Source organism: Mytilus californianus, unplaced genomic scaffold, assembly GCF_021869535.1.
Source record: "Mytilus californianus isolate M0D057914Y unplaced genomic scaffold, xbMytCali1.0.p SCAF_3, whole genome shotgun sequence".
Taxonomy (NCBI): domain Eukaryota; kingdom Metazoa; phylum Mollusca; class Bivalvia; order Mytilida; family Mytilidae; genus Mytilus; species Mytilus californianus.
Window position 1 is genome coordinate 2,005,166 of NW_026262679.1, and position 24,399 is coordinate 2,029,564.

At 32.2% G+C, this 24,399-nt stretch overlaps 1 protein-coding gene across 1 annotated transcript; it reads left to right on the forward strand.

Annotated features, from left to right (window-relative positions):
- Positions 1-3: 3 nt before the first annotated feature.
- Positions 4-23,621, forward strand: LOC127733808 (zinc finger protein 532-like). The gene is made up of 5 exons (XM_052243154.1): positions 4-91; positions 7,797-8,345; positions 9,092-9,154; positions 11,498-11,581; positions 13,238-23,621. Exons 2-5 carry the CDS (start codon positions 7,884-7,886, stop codon positions 18,011-18,013), a joined length of 5,385 nt encoding a protein of 1,794 aa, XP_052099114.1. The 5' UTR covers positions 4-91; positions 7,797-7,883; the 3' UTR covers positions 18,014-23,621.
- The last annotated feature ends 778 nt before the right edge of the window (positions 23,622-24,399 follow it).

Below are 24,399 nucleotides of genomic sequence, written 5' to 3' on the forward strand. Positions count from 1 at the left end.
GATCACGTGATAAACTGATCGGGAAAAAAATGAGGATGATCTTTCTTCAACTAGTCAACATACTTTTAAAACGTAGATAATGTAATCTATGGTAAGATACTATCGACAACAAAATTCTAAAACCAATGCACTATTGCAATAACACATAATTGCTATCCGACATTACACATTGAATCGGCCACATTAGTGACACAGTTTTTGTTATTGATCCGGAAGATGACTTGACGGCCATTTTGATAATATATTGATTGAACAAAACCTGTTTACTGCGTAAACAAGTATAATTTGATGATTTTCCTACATGTGCATTACAGAATAAATCTGTCATATTTAATTAAAGATTTAAATGCTCTAAAATAAAGCTATGCATCATTTTCTGTCAGTGCAAAAACATTTATACTGTTTTAAAAGACACTTTTGAATAACCATTGGCATTGAGCAGGTTCCTTTAAAATAAATGCTAAATTTTGCAGAAACTAAAGTGTTGTGCGCTTTTTTAATTTGTTCCAGTATTAGTTTTAATTAGTCTGTTCAAAAGTTGTGTTCCCTTATCGAAAAATATATTGCCTGTGAACTTCGAAAAGTATAACAAATATACCTTTACACAGCTATATCAGTCATGAGGGTCAATAACTCTTACGTTAAAGATCAGCTGGTATAGGATTGATACGTTCTTTCATGGCAGTGTCTGTGCGACCGGGCATGCGAGGACGAGTAGTCAAATTAGCGCCTTCCTAGGCTAGGCTACCTGCATCAAGGTTTTATAATAAAAAATGTCATTGGATCGGGAATGAAAGGTGAAATATACACGGAAATTATCAGTATCAAATTTGCGGATTTTGTGAATTCAGAGAAGAGAATGGCAACTAGTAATTTTAAATTTGTATTTATTTGTTAAAAATATATAATAAACATTGCAAATTAGATGCACATTAAATTTTAATAATAAAGATGTCATCGGATCGGGAATGACTTGTGAAATATACAAGGAAATTATCAGTATCAAATTTGCAGATTTTGTGAATTCAGTAAAGAGAATGGCAACTAATAATTTTAAAATTTGTATTTATTAGTTTAAAATACATAATAAATATTACAAATTAGATGCACATTAAAGGAATAAAACTGTACATGTGCAGTCCCTTTAAAAGAGAACATGATAAAAATAAGAAATTAAATGTAAATGGACATCAAAAGAATAAAATTTATACTGAATTTGAAAAAAGCTATGTGAAAACTCGGGTGTGAAATTTTTTTTCTAGTAAATATTTATTTTTCTCTAAAGACGCAATTGATTCTGAGTTTGTTTTATACAATTGTATGTAGTTATTTGATTGGTATAATTTTGAACAAATAACTGAAATGTATTCCCCACATACATGTATATATCACATTTTAAGACTATTCATTAACTCAGAGAAAAACTGTTCACTTACTATATAAAATAAATGTTTATAAAACTTCTGAGTGGTAATCAATTTATTCACTAATTGTGATAATTTCCCCATATATTTCATGTTTCATTCTCGATCCGATGACATTTTATTATAAAATTGGAAGCGGGTAGGCGTAGCCTATGAAGGCCAATTTGGCTACACATCCCCGCATGCGGGGTCGCGCAGACACTGTCTCCTTTCATTTGATTATGTGCAATTTATCTCAACACTAGGTGGTCAATTATCAATAAAAATTTTGTCAACTATTAAATTGGTTAAAAAAATAATATAAATCAAATGTCCAAAATATGTTATTTATAGTCTCAGAATCAAATGACAAATTTTACACACATAAAATCAAAAGAAAATTGATGTACTTTACTATTGATATATAATAGTAATTATGTTAAAACATTAAAAAGCTGGAAATATATAGTATTTAAGTTATAACTTGCTTTCATTATTATTTTATTCAGTGTTGTACTTGTGATTGAATATATTTCCAAGGAGCAAAATATGTCGTATAATACTTTAAAACTCTGGAAATAATTTTGTACACAGATGATCATACCAAATATTGGTAATTTGGTTTGGCATACTTTAATGTGTAATACCTGAATAATTGTGTAATGAAGATGATTAAGACTTGTATTTACCTGTTTGTCATATTTGTAATTTAATTACAATGTTTATCTGGTGTCATTACTGTTGTCTACGATTTTATAGTATTTTACATTACATTTTGTATAAGAGTCAATGGGCAGACGAGGAGATAAAGAATGATATTTACAATTGATCAGGGATGTAATTTAACCTTAATTTTAACTGCCAGGACCAACTTTTTTTAGAAAGAATTATATTAGAACACCAATGAATGATCTGCAAAAGGTAGAAATGGGTTGGATTAACGAACAAATAAAGATTATCTAACATACTACTTGTATGTCATAACTGTGTCAACAACAAAAATTCTGACTTTAAAAAAAAGTTCAAAGTCTAGGGAAGCTACTCACATCTTTCTTGGTAGGCTAAGAGACAAACACAATAACAAACGTTTCTCATCAAATTTCTATTCTAATTCTGAATTCTAATTACAAATCTGGAACATTATAATAATAATCTTTATTGCAAAATTACACCCATAAGGGTCAAGCAATACAAACAATTATACATTTTAAATACAATGCAATACAATGTAATACAATTCAATATAATAGAACATATTTTAAGAGTTCAATTTTAAATTTATGTAAAAAACACAATCATAAGCTTGTCTGACATGGGTCTGACCCCCTCAGTTCTAAAGACTGCATAATAAAGACTCCAATATGACAAACAAGTTCAGGGATGGGGTTTAGAATGTGTTTTAGTTTATTAAATGCATCAAGATGTTGAAATAATGGTACATAGTCTTATATGTAAGAAACTATGCAAAGAACAATAACTCTATGAAAACCCACTGACCATGCCAATAGCACATTCTCACATTCGGCCCAACAAAAAAAATCTATTTTGTTTCAGATGATCAGTGAGATTTCAAAACATTCAAAAAATGATTATGCAAATAAATCAATCATCATCAAATACTACGTAACTCTCGAAGACTCAAACTCAGTGCTATAATATCATTTAAACGGTATATTTTGACTCACAGTAAATATATATATATATACAATGTGAATAACACTGTAACATGAATGTATACCACCCTTATAAAATGAACAACACTACAAACTAAGCATGTTTTCAAAGGTATTAATGAAAATGATGATTTTACGAGAGTACTGTTTATAAATAGGTATTCCATTTTTGGTTTACACTTGAAACCGGAATTAACCACATTGACTTCTCAAAATATTTTATGACATCCGACAACAATGTGTGACATTTGTTTTTTTCTCATTGAACTGTAAATTCTTATCTGACTCAAGGGAAAATTGTCATAATTTTATATATGTGTAAAACAGTCATCAATAATCAAAAATAAAATATCATTTGTACACAATAAATTGAATTAAAAAAAAACTACATAACAAATACACACACAAAAAAACCTTGAGATTTTCTACTATTTCTTATCATCTTTTCTCCTTTTCTTTTTTGTTCATTTCTTATAATTTTAACTAGCTACTTTACTAAAAAGCAATTTAATGACATAGGAAAATCAACTTATGCTGAAACATAAAACTAACTGAAAAAACTTGTCAAATTAATAATTATAGAGTCTATAATATGGAAATGCAATCATTTCTACTTAAAATGTCAACATATCAATTAACTGAGTAATTTCAAATGCTGCATAAAGTCCTTTTGATTAAAGATTGTTTTGCGGCTTCATTTAACTGATCCTCCACAGTCCATATTGCATTTTGTGCAGGTTCACCTTTATATTGCACTTAAAATTAATATTCATAACATTCGTTCCGTATTCGTTGAGCCAAAATGTGTTTGATTTTGTAAAAAGTATTGTCAGTCTGTTCAAATGATGAAGTATTGGCTATGTAGTTTCACTTTATATACTGTCTAGTTCTGATCGATACCGCATTTGCTTACAAAATTTGTCTCGCGGGTCTTGTTCATGAATTATTGTTAACTGAGAGTTCACTAAGTGCCCAGGTCCTCAACCATTTAGGGAAGCTTGCTCACATCTTTCTTTGTAGGCTAAGAGACACATACAATAACAAACGTTTCTCATCAAATTTCTCATCAAATTCTGAATTCTAATTACAAAACAGTATTCGGAACATAATATGCAAGAAACTATGCAAAGGACAATAACTCTATGATAACCCACTGACCATGCCAATCTACATTCTAACAAAAATGAAAAAGGATTACATAAAAGACAACAGTTTTTGTTTACAACTATTTTGGAAACCTCTTTATAATTTAATAGATTTCAATTGGTCTCTTCGAAGATTGAGGTTTTCAAGGGATCAATAAAGCTACTTTTTCAGTTTCTAGGAAAGTTGCTACTATTGACATGATTGATAAAAAAGAAATTGCTCAAATAAAAAAAATCTAGACTTTTTCCTTTGTAGATTCAAATCCCAATCAGGTTATTAAAACTGATTTGGATGGCTGGTCCCAAATTAAAATAAGTTTCTATTACTAAAACTAGGATGAACCTTACAAAAAGACATGGGGTAATTGAAATATGTAATTGTAATTGACTGTAATTAATTACAATTTCTCAAGTAATTGAATGTAATGTGTCATGTGTGTAATTTAGCATTTTTTCAATTACAAGTAATTGAAAGTAATGAATTACATAGCCAAAATTGACTGTAATTGACCATTACCTCTCAATTACAGCTCACTGTCAGGGGTACTACTTGTACAAGTAATCTTTATTTACTTGAAGAATTTTTTTTTACAATCCCACAAAAATTCTCAAGTTTTGAGATGTAAAAACATGCCTTTAACAATTTTTCTCAGGTTAGCTCAAAATTTTTTATTAGAGTTCAATGTTTCAGCTCATTAATTCAACAAAGAAACTGATTGTGCAAAGATCTTAAGTATTTGGGGGCTCGAAATGAGCAGTGTTCTGAAGATAACAGACAAATGAGATTTTCATTGTCCATGAGATTACACTTAAATGATTAGTATAAGTAAAAAAATTTGAATGTCTGAGGGACATAACTAAGCCCAATTTTTTTTTCCTATACAAGTAAATAAAATACACTTGTATAAGTATCCTACAAATTTACTTATATAAGTATATTAATATTTACTTTTTCAAGTAAATAAAAATGACTTGTACAAGTAGTACCCATGACTGACTCAATTACATTTGAAATTTTGGATCAGAAAGATTGAATCTTGTGTTTTCTCAAAAAATTATGAAAAGCCATAACCTTAGTAAATGTACATCTACAAAAATGATGTAGTTAGCTGACAAAGCAAAGCATACGCAGGAATACTTCTTTAATTACACAATAATGGGAGATTCTTTATTTTATATTGATTGAACAAAAAAATAAGAAAAAATAAGATTGTAGAAACATGCCATAATTTGTGTTTAAAAGAAACCGTTAGTAAGTCACTGTCTGATACATGTTATACCTTAGTTAGATTGTTACCTACCGGTACATGTATATTCAGATAGATATTGTTAGACATTGATTAAACATAATCAGCTTTAAAGGACATCTATATAGTTAATTAATATATAAATATATAACTCTGGCTATTTGTTTTATTATAAACTATATAATGACTGTTTTTACAACAGTTATGTTTGCATGCTCAACAGGTGCTAATCCAATAGATTGAGATAATATACCCCTAGGTACATGTAACTCTCAAAGGGAATATACACATGACAAAAACTCATATCTTGCAAAAATTTGTTCACTATATTTGAATGTTGAATACTTATGTACATATTATAGAATTATAGAATAAATATAAAAATCAGGAGATGTGGTATGATTGCTAATGAGACCACTATCCTCCGAAGTGAATGTAAGCAACTATAGGCAACCCATACTATATTGTCGGCTATAAAAGGCCCTGACATGAAAAATAGGATGCATGATTTCAATATTTCAATATTTTATATAAAGGTGGAATGTAATGTGTAATTTAAATGAAGATTTTTAAATGTAATTTAATGTAATTAATTACTTTCAAAAGTAATTGACCCCATGTCTGCTTACAAATTGTGATATTTTCAAATGTATGACTGCAACAAATTAAATAAAATTGAAATGCCTATTTTGTTCATGGATAAAATTTAAACATGTTAAAAGCACACACATTTTCCCTTTGCCTAAGTGGATTTTTTTCTTTTTCTAAGAGGTCACTGTGTTCATAAAAATAAGAAGATGTGGTATGATTGCCAATGATACAACATTCCACTAGAGACCAAATGACATAGAAGTTTACAACTATACATGTAGGTCATGTAACAATGAGCAAAACCCATAAACTAGTTTTTTGGCGCCTAACCTGGGACAGTGGTGTAACAGTACAACATAAGAAAAAACTATTAAAATCAATCGAAAACGCCTGAACTCATCAGATCGTTACAAAGCAGAAAAACATGTAACAAAAACGCAGACCGGCCGTGGCAGGGTATTTATACATTCACACAAATAAAAAGACAATAATAAGTACAGGTATGAGAGTACTCGCAGTTACTGACAGCTAGTTAAAAGCCAATAATAACTAATGTGAAACTGTTCATGTATTGTTTTGTTTACCACAATTTTATTACTGCTTTTCAATTTGAAATCCTAATGTTTTAAATGCCATAAATCCAGCATGTTATGTCAAAAATATTTAGTTTCTATGCTCATTTTGACATGGGTAGACAACTATCTTGTATTGCAGGGTATAAAGATATTGACAAATATAATGCCTATCCATGCTATTGTGTTGAAATAGTCAGTATGACATAAAAGATTGTTTTGGTTCAAATAGGATGTTTTTTACCCATATAACATGTATAAGTCATGTAAGTCATGGTATGTCATTATATAAAGGCAGTCATTTTGAATTGATGAAGCAAAAACATTCTTTATAACGAAGTGTTTCTCATTTTCAAGTGAACATGTATAAATACAAATAGACTGACTCTTTAAAGGATTAAATGGAATTGCATGGCAAGGTACTCCCACAGATATGAAAATAAGGAGATGTGGTATGATTGCCAATGAGACAACTATCTGTTCAAATGAAGTGGATGTAAGCAATTATAGGCAACTGTATGGCCTTCAACAATGAGAAAAACTCGTACCGTACAGTCCACTTTGAAAGGCCCCGACATGAAAATATGAAACAAACTAACAGCCTAATTATATCCATTTTGATTTCGTTTATTGCTTTAACATTAATGAGGCTGTTGGGTTTCTCTTGAAATGTTTAACATTTTGGCAGGAGCCTTAAGCTTTTATAGTTTGCTGTACTGTATGGATTTAGCTTAATATTAAAGGCTAAACAGTGTCCTATAGTTGTTTAAAGCCTGGCATTTGGTCTCTGGTGGATAGTTTTCTCATTGTCAATCATACCACATCTTCTTATTTCTGTAATGATGAACTAATGGTACATTTTAGATGAACAATCTTAGTTGTCACATGTATCTATAATATTCCTACAGAAGGTTAGTGCTGGTTATTGATATTTGAAGAAAAAAAATATATGATTGTTTAAAAAATTATTAATGAACTTAAAAGTAAAAATTTTATTATAGTTCTTGTACAAAAATGTATGCTTGCTGCATGCAGGGATAAACAAATTATGATGTGAACATGGTGAAGAAATGGTAAAAAATAAAGTAATCTATAAATGTTATCTGTATGATTTTTTCTGTAGCACTATTAAAGCAAATTTGAAGATGATGTATTATTATTACAGGACCTACATGTATTTATAAAGAAGAAACTAATAAATGGTAAACAGAACAGATATGAGAAATATTAATCAAAGGATGAATTTGTAGAAATGGAAATAAACAGCCCAACAATTCAACAGGAGACTTCAGAAAATTGTTCCCTAATACCAAACTCAGAAATGGAAAGGGTTGAAGAAATCATGTCTGACCAGAATACAGCAGACTTACAACACAACAGCCATTCCATTACTGATTCTGGGAATTCTGATTGTAAAGACAAACCAGATGGTACTGCACAACCAGATGAAACTAGCAAAGAGGCATTGTCATCAACTATGATGGTTTCTTCTGTAGACAGAATGGGAAAGGACTCAGAGGCTGATAATGGTATGGAGTGTCTTGATGAATTAGATGGATCTTCTAAACCTGCCAATGATGAAAGCACTAATGATGGAGGTGATCCTGAGAAGGAGGTTGTTACTGATATGGAGTTTGAGGATGGATCTGGTGTACCTGTAACAGATGACACAACTATTGAAGGAAGTAATCCTGTGAATGAAGAGGACAATGAGGTATAACTTATCTTATCAAAGCATCAGCTCAGTACTGATGGAGTTCTCTAGCTATATAGGCTATAAATGGAAATAATCAGATGTTATTTGACATGGTTTTAATGAAGACTTATGTAGTTCTAACAATGTTCATTTTGAATTTTCTCCTATTTTTTATGGCAGTTGTATCCTTTCCACTCTTTTTAATGATGGTAGCTCTTATATGTTATGGTGGAATTAACAGAATGTTTCAATGTAATATGTCATGTTTTATACTGGTAGTTGTCAGCCATTACGAAACACCTTGGTGCATTGTATGTTAATTCTAAAGTCCATAGTTTATTTTTGTACTTATTCTCAATATGAACATCTGTAGTCTCATTTAACAAAGGTGGAAGTACAAAATGTATCAGAAACCTGCGAACATAAAAATATCCATAAATATACACAACTTAAAAGACCAATATACAAAACTGAAACATGCAGAAAAATAACAATTGTGCAAGGCAGTATGAACTAAGATGAGGAAATAGTATAATGTGGCTTGAGTTTTTAAAATATCAAATATCCTCTTCTCAAGAGTAGCATGCATGACATTCACACAGTAGTGAGAGCAGAAAATAAATAGAATCTTGAAACTTATTACTGATTAGTTCATGAAATAATGTTCATGTTTATAAAGTTCTGTAACTTCTCATATAAATCTGGAACCTGATTAATGGTTTATCCAATATGTGACAGTAATTCCTATCTACATGTATTTGTAGATTTGTAGAACACAAGAAAGTTACCTATCACAGAAAGAAACAGACATGCATGAAAAGAATGAGGTATTAAACAGACTAAAAATGTTTTGTAGAAGCCAAAGCCACATGTACAGTCAGGATTCTACTTCGTCAAAATTATCTCCCCATTACGCCACCTAATTTTTATAATCGTAAAAATGGAAGCCTTTGTAGTGATGACACGCTGTCAATTTAGCTCTTGAAAACCGATAAATATATCCACATAGCACCATTACGATCCTTATATGCCAGTTGCATTTTAAAAGACAAATGTATCTACTAGCTAATGAGCATTAGTTAATGTACTTGTCTGCATGCAGTCAACTTAAAACTATTATCTGATCGGTTGTCAGGTGGAATTTTTGAAAGTTCAAAAATATTAAAAAAAATTCCAATTAATTATTTCGTGGAAGGGCAGACTAAAAATTTTCAGAGGTTGAAGACTAATTATCCTTGATAACACACACAAAAAATGGAAGTTTTTTTGAAGATATGCATTTTTAAGATCCAACTGAAAAGTCTGTCAAGTACTTTTAGTAAAAATTTGTTATTCGACCTCACCTATTCTGCTGTTATGACTCACTAGAAAGGTAATTCACTTGACCAATATATTTTATTTTTTAGTTCTGTAAATTTTTAATGTTATTATATCAACCTAGAGCCCCAAAATATAAAATTAATAGAATCTGAAGCGAGGTGATGTGTGAAATATTTTTCTTTTATACGTTTTCAAGTCATAATAGTCATGATAGTCAACTCAAACACGCCTAAACAAAAAAAGGTGTACTTGACTTTCTTTTTGATGAAATTATATTTTCGGGATTTTTTTTCCAAAAAACTGTCGCCAGGGGCAGAGATGCAAATTATTAAAAGGTCTAGCTGTTATCTGTCTTCGGAATTTTTTTCGGCGGAATTCATGCTTATGCACAAAAATGATCCAGTTGTATTTGCACCTACCACAATTGACTGTTTTGTGAAAATTGTTTCTATTATTTAAAAGTTTACAAATATCTCTAAGCTCCATACTATAAATTCATGTAAAAACATGTATGTAAGATGCATAAAATCCTAAATTATGCACCTTTATTAAACTTTTAAAGCTCATAGAAACAGATGTAAACAATTAAAGTATACAAATTTTGCTTGTTTACCTTCTCTAACAAAGAGTTCCATTTCTTTTGTTTAATTTCAACTGGGTTTCCGCCTGATGTAGGAGCAGAAATGGTGTATTTTCTCTGAGATAACTCTTCTCATATTTACTTCATCATTTTCTCTCTTTCTGCCAGTTTTTTTTATGTAAATTGCAGACCATCCAAATTATTTCCTATGCTCATATATTGTTTACTGCCAAATTATCCCAACATTTATGTCAGTGTGCCCTGTGGTTATCTAAACAATTTTATTGTTCTTATATTTTGCTGTAAAAAGTTGGGTCCTTTTATGACATTTTTCTGAGTTTATGTGAATGTGGTGTTCTTTTAAAAGTGAAATATCATAGTATGATGTAAGATAAATCTTTGAAATCCCTACATTAAATACTCAATATGGAGGTTATCCTTAAGTGGATGGAGAGATAATCATAATTAGTATGCATATGTGTGACATCCATAGATAACAAAGCAGTCATATTTTGTGGAACAAATACGCTTATTTCAATAATTGAGAGAAGTTTACAGATCCACAATGTTTATATATGCACCAATGTGCACATATGCACAAAGGTGTGAAACATAAATATGCATACAAAGGTGTTTACAATGAATAGATAATTTGTTATCACTTATCTTATATTTGTCTAAAGTATTTTTTTTGAAGCAAGAACTTGAAATTTGTATAAAATTAATTAATCAACTTAAATTCTTTTTTGGTAAAAAAAAAAACAATGAACATAATTTAAAGTTTAGTTTATTCTAAATACACAGTACACTAGACTTAATTAATTATGACTGGGTATTTACAATGTACACCTAAGATCTTATCACAAGATGCTTTACAAATATAAACTCGCTTGTGTGAGAGAACTGTCTACTAATAGTTTTTATAATTACATTTTTTCTATTTCTTTAAATTTGACCTTAGTTTTCTCAATTGAATTGTTTCATATTTTTCATGTCGGGTCCTTTTATAGCCAACTATATGGTATGGGTTTTTCTCATTGTTGAAGGCTGTACGGTTGGCTATAATTGCATGCATCCACTTCATTTGAACTTTGGTGGATAGTTGTTTCATTGTCATTCATACCACATCTCCTTTTTTTATATCAACTTGAAAGGCAATATAGAATAGTAACATAAGGAAAACAAGTTCCAATATATATTTTCTTTGAATATTAACTCATATTAAGAATCTCTGAAATATTTTTATTCATCAACCTAATTTTTCTTTCAGATAAACTTATTCTGTTCAAGTGAAGAATCCTCATCAGTGGAAGTTACAAAGGAAGATAATTGTCCTGTACAAGAAGATAATCAGGTATTGTCATGCAATGAACTATCTCCCCTGGTCATTTCAAGTTTATATGCAATCTGATTGAAATACAGAACCTATGCAATGAATTATCTCCCCTGGTCATTGCAAGTTTACATGTAATCTGATTGAAATACAGAACCTATGCAATGAATTATCTCCCCTGGTCATTGCAAGTTTAAATGCAATCTGATTGAAATACAGAATCTATGCAATGAATTATCTCCCCTGGTCATTGCACGTTTTAGATTTAATCTGATTGAAATACAGAACCTATGCAATGAATTATCTTCCCTGGTCATTGCAAGTTTAAATGCAATCTGATTGAAATACAGAATCTATGGAATGAATTATCTCCCCTGGTCATTGCACATTTTAGATTTAATCTGATTGAAATACAGAACCTATGCAATGAATTATCTCCCCTGGTCATTGCAAGTTTACATGCAATCTGATTGAAATACAGAACCTATGCAATGAATTATCTCCCCTGGTCATTGCAAGTTTAAATGCAATCTGATTGAAATACAGAACCTATGCAATGAATTATCTCCCCTGGTCATTGCAAGTTTAAATGCAATCTGATTGAAATACAGAACCTATGCAATGAATTATCTCCCCTGGTCATTGCAATATTACATACAATCTGATTGAAATACAGAATCTATGGAATGAATTATCTCCCCTGGTCATTGCAAGTGTTAGATTTAATCTGATTGAAATACATAACCTGTGTAATGGCTTCACTTACAAAAGAGAGGCAAAAGATACCAGAGGGACATTCAAACTCATAAGTCGAAAAAGAAACTGACAATGCCATGGCTATAAAAGAAAAAGACGGACAGACAAACAGTAGTACACAAAACACAACATAGAAAACTAAAGACTGAGCAACAAGGATCTGATAACACTTGATATTCTACTTTCTGTTCTGATAACAACATTGAACTATAATGTCAGCCAATGAAGTTTCTGCTTCCAAATTTTGTAGCTGTGTATAATTACAACAAATCCTGAGAATTGGGAAAGGTCTTCAAATAGAAAGTAGAAAGGAGCGTTTTCAGATCCTTGTTTGCAAAGTGTGGTACTTTTAAATGTTTCAGTATTATGAAAAAGCTGAACACTTTTTGTCACACATTTCTCCATTACTACTGAACAGATTGACTTTATATTTCATCAGCAGGTTGTATTGACAGAGATAGTTTGTAACATGTGAGCAATTTGCAAATTTCTTTTTTCTGATATTAATCATGGATTTAAACAATTTAGAAAATATTTGTTCAAAAATGTTTACTTGCCATAACAGCCTTTCAAGTAGTAATTTATAAATAGTCCTCTTTCATAAGCAATTAAGGGTGGATATTTTATTTTAAGAAAGTAACAATTAAAAGCAATACATGGATTTATGGAATATTATGAATAGAAGATAGATAATTAAGTCAAAGGGAGATAATCCAAAGAAAAACTGAACTGATATTAAATATCAAAACAGATTTTCTTGATTTTAAACTTTACAATTATAAAATATAAGAGTAAATTGTGTGCGTATTAAACCGTGAACTTTCAATAACCTTACAAAAAAATAACTTCAGTTATTTATTGTTGTCATATTTCCTTTCATGCATAGATATGGGAGATAAGCCCGTTCTCAATCTATTTCAGGAACTAATTGGAGATGATCAAGATGTTTGTGCCAATGAGTTTTCTATGAATGATCAAGTACCTCTAGTAACTGAGTTGGATGTTTCTGATTCTAAGCAAATAGCAGATTCTACTAATTTTGATAGAACAAATGATATAAATGATTCTGGAGAGAGTTATCAAAGCAGTGAGTATGCCACAAATTGCAGTCCAAATAATGTCAGTCTGTTGAATATGGATGAAAAGCAAATTTCTGATCAGACAGTTTCAAGCTCAGATAATCAAAATGAGGAAGAACCAAACGTTAAATCAAAACACAATGAGAATATCTGGGACAAACTCCAAGTAACGGGACAGTTTAATAGTAGCTTTGAATCTCCTTCTATGGGAGATAACTCATGTACGCAGAAAAAATTAGAGAATGTGACAATAGCTAATGAATTGCAACCAGCAGTGGACCTGGCATGTTCTGAGAACAGGATGTGTGACTCAGAAAGGGGGACAAGTACAGATGATGATATTACAGATTTCGCTATAGAAATCCAAGGAGATAGCAATGAAGATTGCAGGGAACATGAAGTTATGGAAGATCAAAGTACACAAAAACAAGCTGTTGATGATGATCAGCCAATGGAACCGGACTCACAGGATCCTTGTACTAAAGGTGACTCACAGGGCATTAGTACTGAACCTTCCAGTAGCAACTATTTACAAAAAATTTCAAATGTTATCAGGAAAATTGATTCTTCAAAATCAATTACAGCTCAAAAGAAAGATAGAGATAATATTTTTTCTGTCCTGAGGGCAGAAATTACACATGAAAATACGGCAAGTTCTGAAAAAGAAGATATTAATATCAAGGATTCTGAGCATGGAATGGATGATGCAACTTCAACGGATGAAATTTCAGACATGAATAAACAAAACAAAATTGATACAGAAGTCCCTAAGGAGTCAAGAGAAACTCAAGCAGTGGAAGTTCAGAATTTTGAGACTTCTTTAGATAAAACCACTGGTATTCCAAATGAAGAAAGTTTAGATGGTAAAGAAACCACAGAAACTAGTGCTGAAGAACTAGATCAAAACAGCAATGAAAATATACCTGATCAAAAAAGTCCAACACCAGTTTCCCAGCCATCTTGTTCAGTTGGTAGTCAAGAAGATAAAGAAAGTATGGATGGCACTGCTGACAAAAGCCATGAGCCAGAAATTGTTTCACCTTTAAGGACTAAAGGTGGAAGGTCATTTATGCAGGCTTTGATACCAACAACTAAATCAGATGCTACTACAAGTCTATCAACAGCTGCAATTAAAACAGAAAACAGTTTTAGTTTAGGACCAATGGAAGAATCTGGGGATATTCTTGATATTTTAGCTTCAACAAACTCTGAAACATCAACTTCACATTCTAGTCCAACCAATAAAAGTGGTACAACAACGTCAACAGTTTCCACATCAGGAACATTCCATCCACCTGCAAGAATAAAAATTAAACAGGAACCAGTAGATACTTATAGTAATAAATCCAATGTGATGGCCAGTCCACTGCCTCCAGCAATTTCAACATCAAATAGTCTTGAACATTTATCTAGACAAGTTGATAATCTTGTAAGGCCAAGAATTCACAATATAGCGAGAAAAAGTACAACAGGGAGACCACATTCAAACAGAAGACCCAAGCCTACACCGGCTGTAGATATGATCTGTAATCCTTATCCAAATGATAATGTGTCGGTAACTCCCCTGCAGATACAGCGCACAATGCTGTCAAGAAGTAATGTTACTAATGTTATACAGGCAGGACCCAGGGTAATGCTGCAGCCAGTGGTACCACCAACAATTGTTGTGTCATCTGCTTCTAGTTTGTTATATCCTGCACCCAATGTACAAGTTGTACATTCCAGACCAGAACAACCTGTTCAGTCTAAACCAGGACCAGTAGCTACTCAAGTTCAAACTTTAACTGTAGTGTCTAATGGAAAGACACTAAATGTTCCAGCTTCTTCAGTGTTTACGGTAACCAAAGTAGTTCCATCAACAAGCACCTGCAAACCTGCCTCACAACAGTTGCCATTATCTAAAAGTACAATCAATATTGACACAGTTGGTTTAAGTGCCATAACAGAACTGATAGCCAGGAAAAACCCTATACCTAACTATAAACCACCACCAGTACCAGATAATTTAAAATCTCTCATTGCAGAAGAAAAATGCAAAAATATTTGCTATGAATGTGGTGACACCTTCCTATTTGAGTCTAGCTTGAGAGTTCATAGATCAAGGACAAGTATGTCTTTAAGCTACAGATGTGAGGAATGTAAAGCAACAAAGATCTTTTTCAACAAATGTCAGTTTTTGGGGCATTTGAGAAATCATTTAAATATTGACAAGTCGCAAGCTGTGCCAATTCATATAAAGTCTGACTCCATTTCCATAACAACATTGGACCATGGTTCAAACATGAACTACTTGTTTAAATGGCTTGATGACATAGATACAAAACCAGAGTCACTACCCACAAGACCAAAGGTGATTCAGTCAACGGTCAAACCGAAAGATGTTCAGAAAAAAACTGTACTAGTTCATAGTCCTGCAAAAGACCAGTCGCTGTCAAAACCAATAAAAAGTACTATCAAGAAGGAAGAAGGATTCCATAGATGCCATGAGTGTGGAGGTATTTATAAACAAGTTTATAAACATTTTGGCTACGATAATGAGGACATGTCACAGTACTCGTGCAGTACATGTAAGAAACTACATCCAACTATTTGTTCGGTAAGAGCACACAAGCGTATCCATGATGACAAGGAACCATACATATGTCCTGAATGTGGCAAAAGTTTCTCAACATTATACATAGACGAAAAGATGTCTAATCCCAAAGAATCCTTTGCCTATCATGTGTATTACACCTGTTTTCACACCTGTCGTATGAGGAAAATACAATGTACAAAATGTGAGAATGATGTGATATGTACTTCTCTCCAAGAGTATCAATTACATGTATCAGAGAAGTTAGAACAGTATTACAAATGTCAGCATTGTCCAATGGCTTTCAAACTACCACAATCATTTCAGAAACATTTAGCAAGTCATGATAACTTAGGCACTAAAAGAAGCTATAAAGTGATCTATCGATGTCATTTGTGTGATTCAGTGATGGATGATAAATCTGTGTTGGATATACACATAACGAAACATGTAAACGAGGCAAGAATCAAAAGTTGTGTGGAGTACCGTTGTAGATTTTGCAAGCAATGGTTCAAAACACGCACAGATATAAAAGTACACACAAGAAACAAACATGGAGGCATAGTTGACAAGCCAACTAGTATCGCCAGCAAGATGTACACTTGTAAATGTCAAGAATGTGGAAAATTATTTGAACATCTTTATGACATTCTGAAGCATGAGCTGTTGATGCATTCTGTTAAGACATCAGAGCAACATATGACAAACTATAAATGTCGCACATGTGGACTTATTATCTTCTGTGGTAACGGTGGAAATAAGACACATTACTGTATCAACCCAGATCCATCCAAGGCAGCAACCGTGAAACATTTTGAAGTTATGAAAGACAAAAGGCTGAAGAAAGGTGCCATTCAACCTGAAGTAGAGGAAGACAATGGACCATTTAAATGTACATTGTGTTTTAAAGAAGAAACATCTCGTAAATCTTTACAAGGTCACCTGTTATATCATCAGACCAAAGGAGATTTGATCTGTTATATGTGTCAGCTTCAAGAGTTCTCTACCTTAGCAGCAGTACATGAACATCAAAGAGTTTGTCCACGGAAGGTAGAAAAACAAATTGATGTGAAGGATACAAAAATGAAAAGGGTAAAAAAGAAGAAACAGGTACTTCCCTGTATAGAGTATCCATGTGATGTCTGCGGCTTTACTTGCTTCAACAAAACAGATCTAGCTAAACACCACAAGGAACATCACAGCGATACAGGAATCTATCCATGTCATTTATGTAGCTTGACATACCAGTCACAGGAAATGTTAAGAAAACATATAATGGTCACCCATGAAGGGAGGAAGGTACAACTATCCTGCCATGTCTGTAAGAAACGTGGCATCAAGAAGATGTTTTACTCTAAAGAAAGACTTGAAAAGCATTTATCCATGAAACATAAATATTCCAAACACAAAACCACAGACTTGGACACTGTGGTAAAAGATATTGATTTAATTGACACAGTTTCAGAAACATATGCAACACATGATTCTGTCAAACGCAAGCATGGTGACCTGGATGATTCTGGTCCCTTCAAAAAGTTGAGGGTTGATGGAGAAGCTCTATTCACATGTGCAAAATGTTCATTCACCAGCAATGAAAGAACAAGCTTTGTAACCCATTTAACAGAACATAAATTGGAGAATTCCGTTCAGTGTTTAGAATGTGGACTAAATTTTGCTGTTATGCCTTCATTAAACAAACATTTGTTTATGGTACACAAGATCAGAGATTTTGAAAAGTATTGTAAAGAGAATGATATTTCTGAATTACCTGAAGCATTGATGGATGACAGTGAAATCAGAAAAGGTCTCATAAGTGAAAGTGAAAGTGACGAAGTTGATGTGGATCAGGAATCAGAACCCCTCAATCCACTGGAGTGTAGAGTATGTTATAAAGTATTTGATAATGAGGCTGCTGTCAAATCACACTTACGAACTCATGGTATGGCTTTTATCAGGAATAGACGGGCAAAGGCTCCCTCACAAAGTAAAGATACTGTCAACGGAGGAGAGGATACTAGCTTAAGTGACAGTAGCTCCAAGAATTGATGTCATCAGACATTTATAACAGGCTTATAGATGTCTACATACTCCTCCCTTGGTCTTGGGTGTATATGTAACTCATTGGTAATTATACCAGGCATCCTCTTATTCTGATATTAAGCTTTCATATTAAGATATAATCGTTTTTTTCCTATTAACTTATTATATTTAGATTTTTCATATGAAATGAAGTATTATTCAATACATATTTGTATATCAATTTAATTGTTAAAAGATTATATTTTTTTACAATAAGGTTCTTGTATTCAAAAGAAAGACATCATATTTTATACCAATCATTTGAGTCTATGAAATTTTGAATTATTCCTGAACTATCCATATCTTTAAAGACATCTGACATTTAATTATTTGATATTAAACTTGCCATCTTTATTGTAAATCATTTTGCTTCATTATTTTCAAGTTCAAACACAAAAACTATTGAAAAATTCTGGGTTGGAGATTTAACTTAATATATGTATTATTTTATCCATAGAAATGTATTCTGAACTGTCTGTTGTAATTAATTATATTCAATAATGTGTTATTTATCTATTGTTTGAACAAGTCCAATGTTAAAAAAAATAATTTTCAACTGTAAGCTACAAATATTTTTAGAAAATATCTATGGTCAGTCAAAAACAGAAAGTCAAACGAAGACAACACCATGGCAAAAAAAAACCTGTGGGAAAAAACATTTAAAAAGCTGACGATTTAATAGTGTGTGTTTAAAACCCCCCTGTCAAATGGGTGGCAAGCTAGATTGGGCAATAAGTGTTAACATTGTATATTTCAAATGAGTTTCTTTACAATACTTACCATATCACTTGAAACACAGAAGTGTTGTTAGAGACCATTATACCAGGCGCGTAGCTACGTTTACGTCAAAATGCCCGGGCGTGCACATGAATTTTGGAGGGAAAACTATTTTGTTCCAAATAAATTAAAGGAACTGTTTAAAGCATACGAGCAATTGTAATGCTTTCTTCGAGGACTCGTAAGTGAAGATAAAAGTGACAAAATTTACTTTTTAATCAAGTGGTATCATATTATATATTTGTTCATTTTCTGTCAAACTTTGAATCTACTGTGAATATTCTACTCATATTACTATTGTTTAAAGCAATTTATTATCTGCTGGAATACCATATGTGTGGGTTGCAATTTTATGTTACACCTGACAATCTATGAAAATATATTATTTCATGTGTCCAATAACGAAATTTTCCCGTAAAAAGTTGTGAAAATTATATGAAGTTAAAATAACTAATAGAAATTGCTTTTTTACTATTTTTATAAAGTTTAAATGTTTTTGTTGACTGATTGGTTTACCCAACATCTCCTTTTAAAGATATTCTAAAGTAACTGGTTTGGACAATTTTTTCTAAAACAAAGGACCATTAGATTCAAAATCAACACAATGAAATCAACATGAAAAAAAACCAAATCAAACTTTGAAAGAGAGGCGAAAGATATCAAAGGGATATTCAAACTCATCAGTTGAAAACAAACTGACAATGCCATTTCAAAAGACGAAAAATGACGAAAAGACAAACAACAGTAAATAAAAGGCAACATAGAAAACTAAAGACTAAGCAATACAAACCCCACCTAAAACCGGGGGTAATCTCAGGTGCTCCAGAAGGGTAAGCATATCCTGTGTCACATGTGGTACCCGTCGTGTTGCTCATGTAAGTAAAACCTCTGTGATAAGTCTAATTCGCTAGGTCAAATTCGAGGAAAAGAGAATGGTATTGTGGTAACAACGTCGTCATCTGTGAAACAGTCAACCAACTCGTGATAGTGATGTTCAATTTTTTCGAAGAGATGCTTTCAACTTCACCACTTGGAACTCTTGGTTTAATAGTTTCCTTGTAAGTAGCAACCTCATTCAAAGAAATCATGATGGGAAATGTAAGTTCTGAAATATTGTTTTAACTGGGAGATATATACTCCACATGCAGGTTCTACTGGAATGTTGCTACATAGAAATGGAAAGTTCCCAACTGGGAAGCTGAAATCATCTCTTATGTAGTAAAATTTTGTTCTCAACCGACCAAGTATGTTGCTATTGATGAATTTTGAATGACAGAAATGGTATCTTTTTCACGATAACGCGTGAGCTTCCGGGTGTTTCGCCCCTACCCGGAAGTCCTCTGCCCTGGGGTCACTTGGTGCCTTCAGACTCCTCGCCGAGGTTTGGGTGTACACTTATAAAAGACCTTGCTACGCCACTGTATACACAAGTTAAGTTCATCTTTGACATTTTATATTTGTCAGTCACGAGTAGTGTCTTATAGAAATACGGAAAACACCATTGCTAGACCCAGCATCTGTTGGGGAGTAAGGGAAGTTGTGTTTATAAACCAATTCTTTCTATTTTTCAATTTATACAGTTTTATATGTAACAACTAAACTATTCGAGTGTGTGAATTTACATGTTGATTTTGCCTGTATTTTAGCTGAACTATGAATTCTTTGTTAGCTACTATAAATATAGAAACTAACTGATCAAACAGGTTTTTCTATCATCCTTTTGTTACCGTGCCCATTATTTTATTAGCAAAAAATAACTTATTGTCATGCTTTCATATGGTACAAGTAGGAAATAATGGAAATATTGCTTTTTTGTCATTTTTGTGTTCAAGCAAATTTCGCTTTATTGGTATTTTTTTGGTACAATTTTTGGAAAATGAAAAGACAAAAATGGGCCATCATACTTATTTCCTTACTCTTAAGAAAATGAATTTAAAGTTAAATATATTAGAAACTGTTTTTTAGAATTATCTCTCCTTCTAAATGAATGTCTTAATTATCATGAATATATCTGTTCTGTTTTGTAAATTAAATTTTACTATAGCTAAACAAGTGTAACGAATAAATTATATAACTAGATCTTAATATACTGATTTCAGAAAAAATCTATTAATCATTTGCATAACCAAGATGTCAGAATATTTCCATACTACCATGGTATGATACATTTTAATTGCTCAATTCATGTCATCATAATGCCTGTTCCTTATTGTAATAAGTATAAAAATTAGATGTACTATATAATGTTGAAAATTATTCTTTTATTGTTTGTTAGATGAATTTGTACATATGTTATTTTTACATTGTCCCTAAAACATTTTATTCCATATATATTACACATATTACACAATGTCTTTTCATCATTTATTTCCCAGTTGTAATTAATAGTGAAACACTGTGTACCTTCCAAATTACAAATCTACCACCTGGAATGATGTCTTAACAAGTTCATAAATTTCTTTTGTCAACAAGAGTTTGATTTTTGTTCCCTGTGAAGATTGTTGCAGAATGAAAGACATAGGAATGATTATCCAATATTTGGTGTATATAATGATTGTAAGGTGTACATGTCGGTCTGGTAGGGTTCATCTGACCTTGACCATGAGTTTGATGGTTGATTCATTGGTCAATGTAGTTTTTATACGACCGCAAAAAAATTTTGAGGTCGTATATTGTTATGACGTTGGCGGCGTCATCGTCGTCGTCGTCCGAAGACACATTGGTTTTCGCACTCTAACTTTAGTTTAAGTGAATGGATCTCTATGAAATTTTACCATAAGGTTCAATACCACAAGAGGAAGGTGGGGATTGATTTTGGGGGTTATGGTACCAACAGTTAAGGAAAAAGGGGCCAAAAATAAGCATTTTTGTAACTTCCAGACATAACTTGTGTGTTAGTGTATGGATCTCTCTGACATTGTACCACAAGGTTCCATATCACAGAGGGAATGCTGGGATTGATTTTGGGGGTAATTGCCTCTAAATTTTAGGAATTCGAGGCCAAAAAGGGGCAAAAAACAAGCATTTTTCTAGATTCATGACAATTACTTGTATGTAAGTGTATGGATCTCTCTGACATTGTACCACAAGGTTCCATATCACAAAGGGAATGCTGGGATTGATTTTGGGGGTAATTGTCTCTAAATTTTAGGAATTGGGGGCCAAAAAGGGGCAAAAAACAAGCATTTTCTAGTTTCATGACAATAACTTGTGTTCAAGTGTATGGATCTTTATGAAATTGTACAAGGTTCCATATCACAAAGGGAAAGCTGGAATTGAGTTTGGGGGTAATTGTCCAAAACGTTTAGGAATAAGGGGCCAAAAAGGGGCCAAAAATAAGCATTTTTCTAATTTCCAGACAATAACTTGTGTTCAAGTGTATGGATCTCTCTGAAATTGTACTGCAAGGTACCATACCACAAAGGGAAGGCTGGGATTGATTTTGGGGGTAATTCCCTCAAAATTTTAGGAATTAGGGGCCATAAAAGGGCAAAAAAACAAGCATTTTTCTAGTTTCAGGACAATAACTTGTGTGTAAGTGTATGGATCTTTATGAAATTGTACTGCAAGGTTCCATATCACAAAGGGAAAGCTGGGTTTGGGTTTGGGGGTAATTGACCTAAACGTTTAGGAATTTTGGGGCCAAAAAACAAGCATTTTTCTAGTTTCCAGACAATAACTTGTGTTCAAGTGAATCGATCCCTCTGAAATTGTACTGCAAAGTACCATACCACAAAGGGAAGGCTGGGATTGAGTTTGGGGGTGATGAATCATAAGGGGGTTCAAAAAATTTGGGGGGGATTTTTTTTTCCTTTTTTTTCTTTAAATTTTCCATTTTAAATTGGTTATTTCTGATTTATATATAAAAGCAAATATAATGATATGGTTTGAATAGGCAAATTAAAAATTTTTTAAGTTCTTAGACCACATTCATTCTGTGTCAGAAACCTATGCTGTGTCAAATATTTAATCACAATCCAAATTCAGTGCTGTATTAAGCTTGAATGTTGTGTCCATACTTGCCCCAACTGTTCAGGGTTCGACCTCTGTGGTCGTATCAAGCTGCACCCCAGCGGAGCATTTTATTTGTGGATAAAGTCTGTTTCTCAGATTCGTTCAATTAACCAAATATATAGTGGACATTTTGCCAATTGTATCCAAGATCAAATTATGGTGTTAGGAAAGTGATTGTTGGTAGTATACAGCATTCTTCTCCCATGAATCATTAAACTTAGTTGAATACTTTTGAAGTGCATAAACCTTATTGGATATTGTTAAAATTGCCCCTGAAGGCATAAAGAAAACTTTTGATGACACCAGATATTTAATTAATGTATGTTGGTTTCATCAGACTTGGGAAGTACAATGCTATCCAAAGAGAATGAAATTGGACTTTAACATTAGGACATAAGGTTTATTTTACCTGTAATATTTTTTGTCATTCAAGTTATCTTTGGACTTGTGAAATGTAGTGTTTAGTTGGTGTATATTAGTTGAATATTATTATTGTTAGCATCTCTTGTTGAAAATCCAATGTCTAATTAATCCAGAATTTTTCTCTAACAGATACTTAAGTCATGCAGTATTTTAATTGATAAACAGTTGTGACTATATTGATCAGTTTCTTAGTGGTACAATTTGTTATATGATATCACAGTTGCTTGAGTTTTTACTGCGTAGAAATTAAGAGTGATATGGGCCAGTAATGTTTTCACAGATGAATTACTTGTGTGTAACTGTTATGTCAAGATGTTATTTTTACCACGTTTGTCATCCTCCAATAAATATATATACAGTATCATGTTGGGTATTTTTGTTCGATTTAAGTTAACAATTGAATGTATCTGAGAAGCAACTTAACAATTAAGATATTAATCACATAAAAATAAGGAAATGTGATATGATTTCCAATGAGACAACTCTCCACCGGAGACCAAAATGATGTGGATGTAAGGAATTATAGGTATGTTTGGTAGCCATTTGTAGTAATACAGTGAAAGATTGATTGCTTGTTCAGTGGCTTGCTAAATGTTGCTTAATGTTAAGTTGCAATTAATCCATGCATATACAGAACGAGAACAATTTAATAATTAATACAATTGTTAGGATCAGAAAGGGATAGCAAGGAGAAAGTTGGACTGTAATGAACATGAGGGTATGTTGGATAGAGACAGAATATTTGCATTGAAACAGGCCACTCGAGTACCATTCAAAATTGTTGCAAGGGTCCTTTCCCTACACGAGGCATTGGATTAAATGTCCCAATTTTCGACCGGACGTGGCTGTGAATTTATATATCTTGCCTAGCCAAACATTCTCAATGTAAGTAATGGATTTACTGCTAGGACGGAAGAAGTCCATGGATGACAATATAATTATTTCTATACCACAGAAAACCTTTGGTTTTGTATGGATAAGAGCAACACTGACATATATAAAATAAAGGAATTTAAAATAAAAAAACGTTTAATAAAAAAAAACATATGAAATAATTAGGATTACTAGTATTAAAGAAAATTTTACCAAAAAGATCTTTACTACAAAAATATGGAAAAGAGGAAAAAAAAGGGGGGTCC